Source organism: Lissotriton vulgaris, chromosome 6 (genome assembly GCF_964263255.1).
Source record: "Lissotriton vulgaris chromosome 6, aLisVul1.2, whole genome shotgun sequence".
Lineage (NCBI taxonomy): Eukaryota > Metazoa > Chordata > Amphibia > Caudata > Salamandridae > Lissotriton > Lissotriton vulgaris.
The window spans coordinates 1,543,839,815-1,543,855,365 of record NC_141694.1 but is presented as its reverse complement, the minus strand read 5'-3'; the positions used below and the strand labels follow the sequence as shown (position 1 = coordinate 1,543,855,365).

The window sequence follows — 15,551 nt, the reverse complement described above, 5'->3', positions numbered from 1 at the left end:
CTTGTTTAAGTAGTACATTGTGGTGTTGTCTGTCTGTACTAACACAGATGCCTCTTGGATTGAGGGGAGGAACACTTTGAGAGCTAGATGTACTGCTCTCAGCTCCAGCATGTTGATATGGTAAGTACTTTCCTTGTGTGACCACTGACCTTGCACCTGCAGTGGCCCCATGTGCGCTCCCCAGCCCAGAAGGGAGGCGTCCGTGATCAGTGTTTGCACAGGAGAAGTTTGATGGAACAGGACTCCCACCTGCATATTCTGAGCTTTTGTCCACCATGGAATAGAAGCTCGAGCTGCTTCTGAGATGATGATGATGTGATCGTCCCAGCGAGCCGATTGTTGGTCCCATTTGTCCTCCAGATCCTGCTGAAGAGGACGCATTCGAAGTCTGGCATTCGGGACCAGGAAGATGCAAGAGGCCATCGACCCTAGCAGGGAGGCAATCCTGCGCACTTTCTGAACCCTGTTGCGAAGAATCAGCTGACACTTCTGGGTGATTGATGATTGTCTCTCCTCCGAAGGAAACACTTTTCCTGATTCGGAGTCTAGCATAGCTCCAAGAAAATGGATCCTCTGAATGGGCTGAATGACTGACTTTCCGAAGTTGACATGGAGCCCTAGCCTCTGGCAGAGCTGTATACAAGTCTGGAATTGCTTCCTTACGCTGACTGGGGAAGGACCTTTCACCAGCCAATCGTCCAAGTATGGGTACACGAAGACCCCTCTGCGTCGAAGAGCAGCTGCCACCACTGCCACACACTTCGTGAACACCCGAGGAGCCGACTTCAACCCAAACGGTAGGACTTTGAACTGATAGTGGGATGTCCCCACCCTGAACCGAAGAAATCTTCTGTGACTGGGGTGTATTGGAACATGAAAATAAGCATCTTGAAGATCCAGCGAACTTATCCAATCCCCCTTCCTGAGATGTGGATATATTTGGTGAAGCGCCAACATGCGAAATCTCTCCTTTCTGACGTGCAGATTCAGCGTTCGCAAGTCCAGAATGGGTCTGTATTCTGCCTTTTGCCCTTTTTTCTTGATCAGAAAATAACGGGAATACACCCCTTTTCCCCTCTGAGCGACTGGCACTCTCTCGATAGCTGACTTTTCGAGTAGAGTGGCGACTTCCCTTTGCAGCAGGTGCAGCTGATGAGTCGATGTTGACATCGGGGGAACCGGTGGAGGCAGATGATTGAAACGAAGACAGTATCCATTCTGAAGCGTAGACAACACCTATCTGTCTTTTGTGATGCTTTGCCACTCTTTCAAATGATTTGCCAGGCTTCCCCCCACTGGAGTGGTCCACGGCGCTGGGGGAAGAAACGACTCATTGTTTGGATTGAGTCTTGCCGGTGTTGTTACCTTGGCGTTGATTATTTCCTCCCTTGTAATTACGCTTCCCTTTGTACTGGTACTTTTGCTGCCCCTGCTGATCTTGGCTCTTTTGCCAGTTCGGGGTTTGAACCCGCTGCTTTGCCGAGCCATTGTTAAAGGAGCAAAATTTTCTATTGAACTCCTTCTCAAGACCCACCGCCTTGAGGGTCTCCAGCTCTGCCTTCATGCGCTGCATCTCTTCGTCCGCACTTGTGCTGAACAACGATGTGCCAGAAAAAGGTAAGTTCAATATACGCGCTTGGGCTTCTGGTTTCAAAGCCGTAAGTCGCAACCATGAGGACCTCCTCGCCGTTACCCCATGAGCATATCCATGAGCTGCTAGGGTAGCCCCATCCGCTGCAGCGCTTATCACCTGGTTGGAGGCTTGACTACCTTCCAGGAGGATTTCCTCAAAATCCTTACGATCCTCTGCCGGGAGTTTTTCCACAAAACGCTGCAGAGAATCCCACAGGGATCGGTCATACCGCCCCAAAAGGGCTTCCGCATTAGAGACTTTGAGAAAAGCCGCTGATGTATTGCAGACCCGTCTTCCCCACGAGTCTTGTATCTTACTGTCCTTAGCCGGAGGAACAGTGGAGGATGAGGCGACTGCACTGGACTTCTTCGCCGCTGCAATAATCACTGAGTCCGGGGGAGGATCAGCTCTGAGGAATAGCAGATCGTCCTCTGGAGATTTGTACTTTTTCAGTATCCTCGCCGGAGCAGCCTTGGTCGTCGCTGGGGTTAAGAAGATGTCCATAACAGGCTCTATAATCCCGGGAACCAAAGGCAGAAGAGGTTTGGGAGCAGACCTATGTTGTAGCGTTTCAAAAATTGAGGTCTTGACCTGCAGAGCTTTTAAGGTAACTCCCAGTTTAAGAGCACCCCTACCAAGTATGTCCTGAAACGTGAAGAAATCAATAGGTGATACCTTCGTTGAAGGAGAGTCTGTTCGGGTAGAAGAGTAGTTTCTGTGAGAACGGGTAGAGGAAGAAGAAGTAGAAGGAGTTCTTCGCTCTCTCCTTGTGCTCCTTGATCTTGACCTACGCCTGCTGGTTCGCACCCTGGAGCGTGACCTTTCCTTTGCCGAACTGGGGATCGTGATCTTCCTCCCTGTTGAACTGGAGAGCGTGACCTTTCTCTCTGGCGAACTAGAGAGCGTGATCTTTCTTTCTGGCGAACTGGAGAGCGTGATCTTCCGCTTTGTCTCACCGGAGAGGGTGACCGTTCTCTAGGCCTAGAGAGCGGTTGCTGCATCCGATACGCTGTTTCTTTGTCTTTAGCCCAGTGATGAAGTGGCCTATTCCATCTCGGTGAAAGCCTGATAGTAGGCGACTTTGGTATTGGATCTTGCACTGGGGAGTGTGAAGGAGGCGTTGCATCCCTTTGCGAATGCCTGGATTCCTCGCTGGCCGACTTATAAATAATCAAATCCGGGCCAGAGTCTGAACCTGAGCCAGCCGCAGATCTGGAGCGACTGCGAGGAACTCTCTGTTCTGGAGACCTCTTCCGCTTGGCAGCGTGACTGACACTCACTTGCGAGCCCTGGTCATCCTCTGCAACTGAAGCGGATCCAGAAGACCTCTGAAACCGCTGCGCCACTGGTTGATGCTGAACCACTGGAGTTCCATGCCTCGATGTCGACTTTGGAGGAGGTTAAGTCCATGAAGGCTTTTCCACCGTCAAATCTTGCTCCTCTCTCGACGTCGAGTGTCCTACCGACACTTGCGAATGCCTCGACGTCGAGCGGTGTGACGCGGACAGAGGGTCCTTTGACGACTATGAGTGCCTCGACGTCGAATGGATCGTCGACGGAGATTTTCTCGACGTCGATCGCCCATGACCTGGCGACGACGGAGGATGCATCGACGTCGATAGCTTATTTGGTGTCGATCGCCGATGACCTGGTGATGACTGAGCATGCCTCGACGTCGAGCGTCGATGACCAGACGTCGACGGAGGCTGCCTCGACGCCGATCGCCGGTGAGCCGCTCGGCTTCAACGGTGACCTCTCTCTCGACGCTGCACATCGCCCGGTTGACGGCAGCGGAGATTTCTTGTCTTTCGACGCTGAAGACCTCACCTTCTTCGTCGTTGGAGACCTCGACGCCGATCCCGACGCCGAAGGAGAGCAGGTCGGGACTCTTTTCGACGTCGACCGCTTCTTAAGTCCCTTTGGAGACCTACCTCTCTCTGAAAGTCCATAAATCCTGCTTCTTTCTCTGTCCTTGATAGTTCTGGATGACAAGGACTGGCAGTGGACACAAGTTGCTACCTCATGAGTCAGGCAGACAGCGAATACACACTGGATGTGTATCTGACCAAGCCTTCTTATGCCTACAGGCAGGGCAGGTAGGTGTCAAAGAGAGCTTTAGGCATTTTGACAAAAAATTAACCTTTTTTGAGCCCAAAAAAGGTAGAACTATCTCTCTAGGGTAAAAACCCGTCGAGTGAAATCCAAAAATAGAAGAAAACACCAAATATTTCTGACAGAAAGTCAAAAAAAGGTGGGAGCTGTTAACCAGGGTCCTGACAGAAGGAGCCGGAAAGAACAACTAACCTAACTGTCACCCCTGAGGCATGATGGGAAGCCTGGAGTTATTTTCTAGGTTATTGCTTTTCAATGCAGCTTGAGGCTAACAATGTCTTTTATGAGCCGTTTTCAGGAATGATGAGTGGTTTTACTCATTAAAACACAAAATTCAAAGGTTATTTGATTTAATGTGTTTTTGTTTCCTTCATAATTGCAGTGCATGTACAAGGTTTTACATTGGTTTAGCCTCTTTGGAGCTGCATTGGTGTGAGAAAAATAATATATGTACGTACATATTTATAGTGGTGGATATATGTGTTTTTACATATATATTTTTATATTGTTTCCGGGGTCCCGCACATGGGCGGGAATATTCAGTGCTTATGACTATTGATGAGGATCCCCTGGAAGAGAACGCATAATTTCCCTCTTGAACAAGATCTCCAACACAAGAAATAAGTTCACCGCCTGTATGACTGAAGTTGCTAATTGGATAAAAGCCAACTGTCTTGAGCTCAAAACCGACAAGGCCGAAATTGAAGCCACAAGCTCGCCAGGAACCTCATAATCATCATGACAGCAAATTGGACAGGACTGCAAAAGTCAAAACAGTCATTGCATCCTGCTTCCACACCATGAAGATGCTAAGAAAGATCTACAAATGGCTCAAGTAACACCAGAAAAAGCATCACTCACACCCTCAAAACCAGCAAGTTGGACTGCTGGAACACCCTCCCCGCCGGGATCACCAAATAACTCACCAGAAGACTACTAACTATCCATAAGCAGCCAGACTCATTCTCAACCTCCCACACAGAACTCAAATCCCACCACACCTAAGGGAGCTCCCCAATGGCTCCTGATACACAAACTCGCTCATTTAAAAACTCCTCACACGTTCAAGGCACTACACAACTTAGACCCCACCTACCTTAGCAGTTGAGTCTCCATCCATAAAACAGCCAGATACCACCGCTCCATAGGTCTCCTACTCACATGTATCCCATGCATACACAGAATCAGATCAGCAGGATGGTGTTCTCTTAAATTGTTCCTAAAGCAAGGAACAACCTACCACTCCACAGCAGAGCCTCATTCTCCCTTCATGAATTCCACAAGAAGCTGAAGTTCTGGCTTTTCAACTAAACAAGTTACCCTAGGCAGAGCTAGACACACATACCTGCTCAGCACCAGGATACCCTCACGGGTGGTAGTGTGTTTTACAAATACACATAACATAATACAATAAACTGTGCCACATGCAACTGAAAAATGTGGATCAGTTAGGACCGCTTCACGGGTCAAACTACCAATCAAAAAGGCACTTGTGCTGACACACCAGAGCACATAACTATACCAGACCAAGCTTGAAGAGCAGAGAGTCTTGCCAAGTGGTAGTAATTGCAAAGTGCATAAAAGGGAAAATGAGAGGCAAGAGTCCTCGTCGAGGATGAAATACCCTTGTTTTTGTACAAGTACTCACCTTACCAACCAGAGCTGGAATATTCATAGAGTTTGTAGCAAACCCCATACCAAACGCCATTGCAGCTTCCATGCCAAGAAACTCTGCTACAAGGTCCTCTAGTTCTTGGTGTTTGTCAAGATTACCTGTAGAGGCAACATATGAGAAAAGTTAACACCTCCCTTTGATTTGGTAGAGTCATGTGATTATCTGTAACGGAATCAACTATGAAACTTATTTAAAGAGATCATTTATGAGAACGCCTTACACCGTTTTCAATATTTTAAAAATACCCTTCTGCTTTCTTTGAAAATAGGGTAGCCACAAAAGACAGCAGCCTTTTAAACACCTGTACAGTATTGTTCAAGGTCTTCTGCATCAATGAAATGCTGCCCATATGACTATAAATTTCAAACTGCCAAATTTAAGAAGACAAATGGAGAAAGAAAGACTACAAATTTGCCGAGATTTCTATACGCCCTGCAAAACCATCCGGATTTGGTCCCGCAGTCTTACTTCAAGGCTATTGACACCGCGCTGAGGGAACTCCTTTGGTCCGGCGCGCCCCGCATCTCCCTGCACAAACTCACACTTGGCTGGTTTGACGGATGCATAGCGCTCCCGGACATTCGTAAATACTACTGGGCCGCACACCTCTCGGCCATTAATCAGGCCACATACTGTGATGGCAACGACCCAGGGTATGGAATGGACAGGTGGCTCTTGCCGGGCGGGAACTTTGAAGTAGCTCTGTACTCTACACCGGGTAGGTACCAGTTAACGGGACCAACCAAACACTCAGTCCAAATCTGGCACGCAGTGCAACACAACCTGGGATGGGCCGACACCCTAACTTTGGCTACCCCGCTCTGGGTTTCACAACGACTGGGCACCCTGAACCGTACTAAGGGTTTCCATAAATGGGACTTAATCGGGATCTCCCATATCAGATATCTGTGGGGACCCGAGGGAGTTGTGTCCTTTGCCTCCCTCCAACACACATACGAGCTTGCACAAACAGAATATTTTAGATACCTGCAGGTCAGACATTCCCTACAATCCAACATCCCACCAGGGACTATGCCCCCGGACTCGTCCCCCATGGAGAACAGACTGCTGGATGGCCACCTTCCCGAGCACGCTATTTCACTCACATACAAAAAGATTGTCAATAACTCCCCAGACACACTGCAACTCCTTAAAGGGAAGTGGGAGGCGGAAGGGTTGGAAATAGATGAGGAGGAGTGGAGGACTGCTCTGTCATCCCCCAGAGAGGTGGCCATTTCGGCCAGACTTAGGTTCATTCAGCTTAAAATTCTCCACTGAGTATACATCTCGGGGACTAGACTGCAATTGATGGGCCGCAGTGAGGATGGCCTTTGTTGGAGAAGATGTGGAGGGAGGGGGACGTTCTTCCATATACTATGGGATTGCCCGGTGCTCCAGTAGAGTACATAGGTGCATGCAGGAAGTGTGGGAGGTGGAGCTACGAGTTGAGGCGAAGAGGTGCATCCTGAACATCTGGGAGCCCACAGATCTACCGCCCCGTGGGAGGACCTGGGCCACACTGGCTTTCGCAATCGCAAAGAGAAATATAGCTAGGTTATGGGGGGCAAGGGAACCGCCGAAACTGTGAGCGTGGAAAAAGGACATGGACTGGTGCATTCTCCAGGAGAAGACAGTCTACGTAGCCAGGGGATGTCCCCGAAAATGGTCTGCAATATGGTCTGCATGGAATGAGTACAGGGGCCATTTATGTGAGCCCCCCAAAGTGCCCCAATTGACGAACCGCTCACATTATAGAATGTTTTAAAACTGAACTGCGATTACTCTTGTGAAAGCTAAATTGCCAAAACGCCCTGATACCTGAAGATATAATGATATGTATTGCAATGCTTCACTGTGACAATCACCACTGTTTTCTGTTTTTTTCTAAAATAAAAATCTTTAAAAAACATAAAAAAAAGAAAGACCATAAATTTTGCAACAAGTAATTGAAAAAATAATACCCAATATCCATGCAATTAGTAGCCGTTTGATGTGTAAGCCTGCGTAGGTAACATGCATAATTAATGTCAACACCATCTGTGGGCGCGTCCATTTTTCATTCCACTCACGGTTTCATTTTTGATGTGTGGGCGCCTCCATTTTTAATTCCACTCGAGATTTCATTTTTGATGTTCAGACAATGCCGTGCGGAATGCAGAGCACACAGGGAAGGAACTAATCAGCTAACAAGGAACTAATCGGCTAATGAAGACCGAAGGCATTTGCGGACTGAAAGTGAACATATGCATGACCTAAATGTCCTTTCTCTCAGATGCTCTTTCATGCAGGTGGACACGGAATATTCGGCTAAAATTGGTTGATGTATTTATTGTTGGGTTGTAAACGCTTTCTCATGCCCAGTTACAAAGTGCATCTTTCCTGGAGTAACTTTTTGTTTCTTTATGTGGCTGTACTTGCTCTCCTGCCCCCCTGGTTGTGCTTGCGCTCCTGCCCCCCTGGTTGTGCTTGCGCTCCTGCCCCCCTGGCTGTGCTTGCTCTCCTGCCACCCTGGCTGTGCTTGCTCTCCCCCCTGGCTGTGCTTGCTCTCCTGCCACCCTGGCTGTGCTTGCTCTCCTGCCACCCTGGCTGTGCTTGCTCTCCTGCCACCCTGGCTGTGCTTGCTCTCCTGCCACCCTGGCTGTGCTTGCTCTCCTGCCCCCTGGCTACGCTTGCTCTCCTGCCCCCTGGCTGCGATTGCTCTCCTGCCCCTTGGCTGTGCTTGCTCTCCTGTCCCTTGGCTGTGCTTGCTCTCCTGCCCCTTGGCTGTGCTTGCTCCCCTGATGTGCTTGCTGCCCTGGCTGTGCTTGCTGCCCTGCCCCCTGGCTGTGCTTGCTGCCCTGCCCCCTGGCTGTGCTTGCTGTCCTGCCCCCTGGCTGTGCTTGCTGTCCTGCCCCCTGGCTGTGCTTGCTCCCCTGCCCCCTGGCTGTACTTGCTCCCCTTGCTGTGCTTGCTCCCCTGCCCCCTGCTCTCCTGTCACCCTGGCTGTGCTTGCTCTCCTGCCACCCTGGCTGTGCTTGCTCTCCTGCCACCCTGGCTGTGCTTGCTCTCCTGCCACCCCGGCTGTGCTTGCTGCCCTGCCCCCTGGCTGTGCTTGCTGTCCTGCCCCCTGGCTGTGCTTGCTCCCCTACCCCCTGGCTGTACTTGCTCCCCTGGCTGTGCTTGCTCCCCTGCCCCCTGGCTGTACTTGCTCCCCTGGCTGTGCCTGCTCCCCTGCCCCCTGGCTGTGCTTGCTCCCCTGCCCCCTGGCTGTACTTGCTCCCCTTGCTGTGCTTGCTCCCCTGCCCCCTGCTCTCCTGTCACCCTGGCTGTGCTTGCTCTCCTGCCACCCTGGCTGTGCTTGCTCTCCTGCCACCCTGGCTGTGCTTGCTCTCCTGCCACCCCGGCTGTGCTTGCTGCCCTGCCCCCTGGCTGTGCTTGCTGTCCTGCCCCCTGGCTGTGCTTGCTCCCCTACCCCCTGGCTGTACTTGCTCCCCTGGCTGTGCTTGCTCCCCTGCCCCCTGGCTGTACTTGCTCCCCTGGCTGTGCCTGCTCCCCTGCCCCCTGGCTGTGCTTGCTCCCCTGCCCCCTGACTGTGCTTGCTCCCCTGCCACCTGGCTGTGCTTGCTCCCCTGCCACCTGGCTGTGCTTGCTCCCCTGCCCCCTCGCTGTGCCTGCTCTCCTGCCCCCTCGCTGTGAGCGTTTTTTCTGGCCTCTGTTCCCGGTTTGTGGCTGTGTGTGTGTGTGTGTGTGTGTGTGTCTGTGTGTGTGTGTGTCTCTGTGTGTGTGTGTGTCTCTGTGTGTGTGTGTGTCTCTGTGTGTGTGTGTGTCTCTGTGTGTGTGTGTGTCTCTGTGTGTGTGTGTGTGTGTGTGTGTGTGTGTGTGTGTCTCTGTGTGTGTGTGTGTCTCTGTGTGTGTGTGTGTGTCTGTGTGTGTGTGTGTGTCTGTGTGTCTGTGTGTGTGTCTGTGTGTGTGTCTGTGTGTGTGTCTGTGTGTGTGGCTGTGTGTGTGTTTGTGGCTGTGTGTGTGGCTGTGTGTGTGGCTGTGTGTGTGGCTGTGTGTGTGGCTGTGTGTGTGGCTGTGTGTGTGGCTGTGTGTGTGGCTGTGTGTGTGGCTGTGTGTGTGGCTGTGGCTCTGTGTGTGTGTGGCTCTGTGTGTGTGTGGCTCTGTGTGTGTGTGGCTCTGTGTGTGTGTGTGGCTCTGTGTGTGTGTGTGGCTCTGTGTGTGTGTGTGTGTGTGTGTGTGTGTGGCTCTGTGTGTGTGTGTGGCTCTGTGTGTGTGGCTCTGTGTGTGTGTGGCTCTGTGTGTGTGTGGCTCTGTGTGTGTGTGTGGCTCTGTGTGTGTGTGTGTGGCTCTGTGTGTGTGTGTGGCTCTGTGTGTGTGTGTGGCTCTGTGTGTGTGTGTGGCTCTGTGTGTGTGTGTGGCTCTGTGTGTGTGTGGCTCTGTGTGTGTGTGGCTCTGTGTGTGTGTGGCTCTGTGTGTGGCTCTGTGGCTCTGTGTGTGTGGCTCTGTGTGTGTGTGTGGCTCTGTGTGTGTGTGGGGGGGGGGGCTCTGTGTGTGTGTGTGTGGCTCTGTGTGTGTGTGTGTGTGTGGCTCTGTGTGTGTGTGTGTGGCTCTGTGTGTGTGTGTGGCTATGTGTGTGTGTGTGTGGCTATGTGTGTGTGTGTGTGGCTATGTGTGTGTGTGTGTGGCTATGTGTGTGTGTGTGTGTGGCTCTGTGTGTGTGTGTGTGTGTGTGTGTGTGTGTGTGTGTGTGGCTCTGTGTGTGTGTGGCTCTGTGTGTGTGTGGCTCTGTGTGTGTGTGGCTCTGTGTGTGTGTGGCTCTGTGTGTGTGGGGCTCTGTGTGTGTGTGGGGCTCTGTGTGTGTGTGGGGCTCTGTGTGTGTGTGGGGCTCTGTGTGTGTGTGGGGCTCTGTGTGTGTGGGGGGGCTGTGTGTGGGGGGGCTGTGTGTGGGGTGGGTCTGTGTGAGTGGGGTGGGCTGTGTGTGTGGGGGGGTTCTGTGTGTGTGGGGGGGGCTCTCTCTCTGTGTGTGTGGGGGCTCTCTGTGTGTGTGTGGGGGGGTCTCTGTGTGCGTGTGCGGGGGGCTCTGTGTGTGTGTGTGTGGCTCTGTGTGTGTGTGTATGTGTGTGTGTGTGTGTGTTTGTGTGTTTGTGTGTGTCTGTCTGTGTGTTTGTGTGTGTCTGTCTGTGTGTGTGTGTCTGTCTGTCTGTCTGTGTGTGTGTCTGTCTGTCTGTCTGTCTGTCTGTGTGTGTGTGTGTGTGTGTGTGTGTGTGTGTCTGTGTGTCTGTGTGTGTGTGTGTGTCTGTGTGTGTGTCTATGTGTGTGTGTGTGTGTGTGTCTATGTGTGTGTGTGTGTGTGTGTGTGTGTGTGTGTGTGTGTGTGTGTCTGTGTGTGGCTGTGTGTGTGTGTGGCTGTGTGTGTGTGGCTGTGTGTGTGTGGCTGTGTGTGTGTGGCTGTGTGTGTGTGGCTCTGTGTGGCTTTCTATGTGTGTGGCTCTGTGTCTGCTAATACTCTCTACTACTCTCTTATACTCACCTATTGCCATTGTAAATGCCAACACCATTTATTTATGTTTAAAAAAAAATGAAAGAAAATCCATTTGCAATGCCAATAGCTCTAACTTTAACAAAGCCGAGGCCATTGCATTGTACATTCTTGGTTATGTTCTTATCCGATTGTTAAAAAGGATTTTTAACATTAGTCTAAAAAGTTTTGTTGGTTTCAGTAGAGACCAATATTAATATCAGAAATGAAGATAAAAGGCTCAAATCGAAGACATGCCTAGGTCAAGTCCTCCTCTACATCAGACCCCAGTTTGGTTTTTAGTGTTACCACGCTGCTGTGTAGCACCCTTATATCTGTAGTAAAGTTGTTTGGAGACTATTAAATAAGAAGCGTAGCAAGGGTGCCATGTGCCCTGGTTCGTGCAAGGTAAATGGCCCTGTGACTGCTGTGGGGTAGTAAAATACAGCAACTACCAGGTTTCAATGAGCCCCCTCAGGGACCTGGGTTCCAGTGCCAATTGGCCTGCTGTACCAATAGTAAAGGCGGGAGAGCCACTGATACCTCAGCTGAGCTCAAGCCTGAAGTCTGGCTCTGGCTCAGTGTGAGGTTCTGTTGGAACTTCAAGCCCATAACGAGCTGAGGTTTCATATGGCTTCTGTCTGCCTCCCTCTCTCCACCCAGGATGTGGCATTACGGACCAATATGCTGACTATGGAACTGGGGAGCAGGGTTCAATTCTCTGCATCTGTGCAACATGCTGTAATTTAGGGCAAATCACTTAATCTCCCTTGCCTATAAAAAGATTCATGTAACTGGTGCTTATGAATAGAGCTCTAAGTTCACGCTACCTAAGTCCTAAAATTTCCATGGACTCGACAATTCTCGCTCCGGTGCCTACTCGATTCACGGGTTCACACTCTGCGACTCTGGGCAATAGCTTGCTTAATCTCCACAAAGGCCCCTCGCGGCGGGATGCCTGGCTTTCACCTTGCGGATACCCTGCCGGGGTTATCTCACAGGGGAATACCAGGACGGGTTCCCTAAGCAAGCGCTTAGAAACCGCTCGGTGATTTGCGCTATATAAATTCCTGTACATTTACATCTAATACATGAAGAAAAATGCACAGATGTAAACACAAAGCCTTAAAATACAAAAAAGACAAATAGATGCGTTTAGTGGTTGATTTTCACAAATTGGATATAGAAAACCTTACTCTCCCTTGCCTATAAAATGTGAATGTGTAATGTAATTGGTGCGAATGTATAGTGCTCTAAGTTCACGCTATATAAGAACTGCAGAAAAACGCACAGAGGTAAACACAAAGCCTTTGACGTAAAGACAAATGGATATCGTTTACTGACTGATTTGCACAAAGTGAATCCAGAAAGTCTGGATAGATCACGGCTTCTCCGCTTAAACGGAGTAATGTTAGATAAATATTTTTTGTCGCCAAAACTCAATTTTCTTAATTTTGGGGTATTAGAGCACTTGCACATATGTGAGTTCAGAATACTACTTGTACAAAAACCTATTTTGTTTGATTTGGTTTAATAGACTATAGAATTTCTCTATAAAAATCTGGGGCCGTAAAGGTTTACGTGACAACAATCTTACCTCTTCGCTCACTAACAGTTCAATCTTTAAAAACTATCACTTGTAATAAGTACTTGTCAGTGCCCTGCTATTATTGTGACGTATTACCAAGGTTTCCATGTTAAAAAAATACACCTTAAAAAAAATTTATAGAAACTTTCTCATATTTTACGTGATGCTTGTTGTAGGTTTTACATTGCAAACATTTTCAGAGCTTTGCTCGTGCGCGGGCTCAATGCTCGCCCATTTCTAACCATGGTAGCCACAGCTCCAGCTGTTCAGAGACCCTCTCTCCGCAGTAACTGGTCTTAGCCGGGGCAAAAGAAGGCGCGATCAGCGGCATATTGGGCACAGTCGCCCCACTGGGCATAGTGGTGGAAGCGTGGTCAGAGATTAGCTACTGTATCTGAACTCAAGAGCTGGGAGCTGCAAGCATCATTAACTGCGACACAGCATTATTACACAAGAATTTGAGGAATTCTTTCCCTCTGGATAGATTTACCATCGGCAGGCAGCCAAGGCGCTGGCGTGCATATTACATGGGCTGATGGCATTTGATACAAGCCTTTTTTGCTGTTGTTTTAATGCTTCCGAAATCAGCAGGATTACGTGACGTATCAAGTGTCGACATTGAGCTGGCACTGGTTGCCCAAAGCCTTAGCGAGACGAGATTCGAAATCCTATGCACTAGTATTTGTACAAGGCCCACGCCCAACTCCCTTGGACAAAAAACGAGGAGGAGTGATACTGTAAGAAGGAAATGCACTAATATAATAAACATGTCACGCTGAACAACAAGCAGAGCAGGTTCTGTGGCGTCGGCTTTCCGGAAACGCAGCACAGGTAGCAACGGAAACCATAGCAACGGGGACAGCGCGGCCTCGGCCTACGTACCCATTTCCTGCCGGGTGCTGCACACGGCTGCCCCGTAGGTCCTCACTTGATCCGTTACCAACTTCAGCGAGCTGGCGGTGTTTTCTGCGAAGCCCAGGTAGTTGTAAGAGCCCATGTTAATGACGTCTTTGATGGTCCTGCCAGTGTGTCTGCAGGGAAAAGCATCACAAAGCGTTAGTCACCTAGAAGAAAGTGCGCATCATCCTCTTCCCCTCAAAAGACACAGAGGCGCTTTACAGAAATAAGCACTGGCAAAACCAATAATGGTGGCTTAATTTTTTTGCTCCAAATAACTATTTTACCAATTATGCTGTGATGGAAAAAAATAAACGCCACTTGTTTTTTAATTCAATGCATTTAGGGCCGAGTGTAATGTCTGAACATTCAGTATACTATAGGGATTTAAAAAGGCCCCGTGCGTTGCACTGCAAGCATACCAGGAGGCGGAATGGTACACCAAGCAGCCATGATTAGCGTGAAGGAAAATAAATAGTCCACTCTATGTACATGTCAAAGGGCTGGTAGTAATAGGCAATAGACAGAGACTGTCAAGCAAGACATAAAAAAAACATGACATCACTGGAAAGGGATCTTGCTCTTCTTCAAAACACTACTGCACTCTGGTCAGCGGAGGGACACAGGTACAGGACTAGTAAAACCTAAAGTAGTAAGAGGCGAAACACAAGCATGTTGGAGGCAAATGTAAGAAGTTGTTAGGTATCCAACCGCAGAACCAGTACCTATAAGTGGGACACTGACATTAGGCAGCAGTTGAGAACCAAATTATGCACCAAGCTTGACAAAACTATCACGCTTGGTGCATAATGTCAGAATGGTCAAAAGTTAACTTCATCAATACGAAAACAGCATCTGCATAAAGCAATATCACCTTAAAGCTGCCCAGATAACCTCTGCAAATAGTCTGCTACCGTTTACAACTTTTTTAAAATCTGTAAATTATGCAGCAGTCTGGGGATTATATGTCATGTAGTAAATTCAGCATTATTAGCAAAATGTCATAGCTTAGCATGCAGGATCTCAACATCCAGTCGCTCTGCCTAGGAGGCAAGCACACCAGGTCACTGGCACAGGTCACCGCTTCATCTCTTAACTGCTGAAAGTGTGGCTATACATTAAACATGAAGAGACACGGCTCTGGCACGACACCAAAACTCTTACTGCACAGGCCACACAATAAAACCCCACTCTCCCAACCAAGGACTATGAACGGCGTAGTCTCCTACATGTCCACTAAGAGGCCCCTTGGTGTGTGGACATGGGTTTGGATACCATAAAACTGGCAGTAATATTCACGCAAAAATACATGATATAAAGTGGGAAAACAATAGAAACACCTTCGAAGGCACAGAGACTAACTTTGTTGTTTACTTGACGGACTGAACATCACCATTTACTTTTGTAAAAGTAGTCACTTCGAATTTCTTCAACCATGGTGAGGTCTTTTGCCAAATGCATTCTCCACTCTCAGACCGGACACCAACGACGGCACCCCTTGAGGCAAAGGAGACAGACTTTCATATTACCTTTACTACCCCTTAATGAGGGCTCTTAACCAACAAGAGACACGAGATGAACATGCATAGGAAGAGAAAGAGGGTCTGGCTTTTTTTGTGCTAAAGCATGCAGTCTCAAGTGTGAACAAATGCCTTTTGCAGGTATTGGCATATTAAAGCCAGACCTCCTGACGTTGCCTGTGGCTGCTTAGTTTTAGACCTTGAAAGCATACGAGAAGATGAATGGATGTTTAAATAAGGAAGCCATCCTGCACAGGAGTGTTATTTTGAAATCAAGCGTGCTTTCTCAGAGATTGGTACTCTTTTTGTATTCCACAGAGTATAAAAACAACCATTGTAATATTTCACTAAATGTTTAAGACGTGGCTACCAAGGAATAGCTTGCAACCCATCCCAAAAAAACAATTTATCAGGACTAGTAAGGGCCATATGAATACCAATACAATACAATAATATCTTCTCTATATTTGACCCAGCTTCAGAGTGCCACCATATAGCCGAGTATCGCTGCCAATAAATGTGGCTGCAGGCATAAGCGGCAGTGGGGGAATCCAATGATTACATAGGAATTTGTGTAAATAGACGTGCAACAGTAGCCTAGTAAACTTCACTGGTGCTGTTGGACC

The 15,551-nt window shown here is 49.0% G+C and overlaps 1 protein-coding gene across 1 annotated transcript in view; it reads right to left on the bottom strand.

Moving 5' to 3' along the window:
• SPTLC3 (serine palmitoyltransferase long chain base subunit 3) overlaps nt 1-15,551 on the bottom strand; it is a 748,918-nt gene that overhangs the window by 361,711 nt on the left and 371,656 nt on the right. The window contains exons 4-5 of the mRNA XM_086927721.1: nt 13,391-13,539; nt 5,394-5,518 (exon numbers count right to left, since the gene is read on the bottom strand). Coding sequence (XP_086783847.1) covers nt 5,394-5,518; nt 13,391-13,539 — 274 coding nt within the window. The remainder of the gene's footprint in view (nt 1-5,393; nt 5,519-13,390; nt 13,540-15,551) is intronic.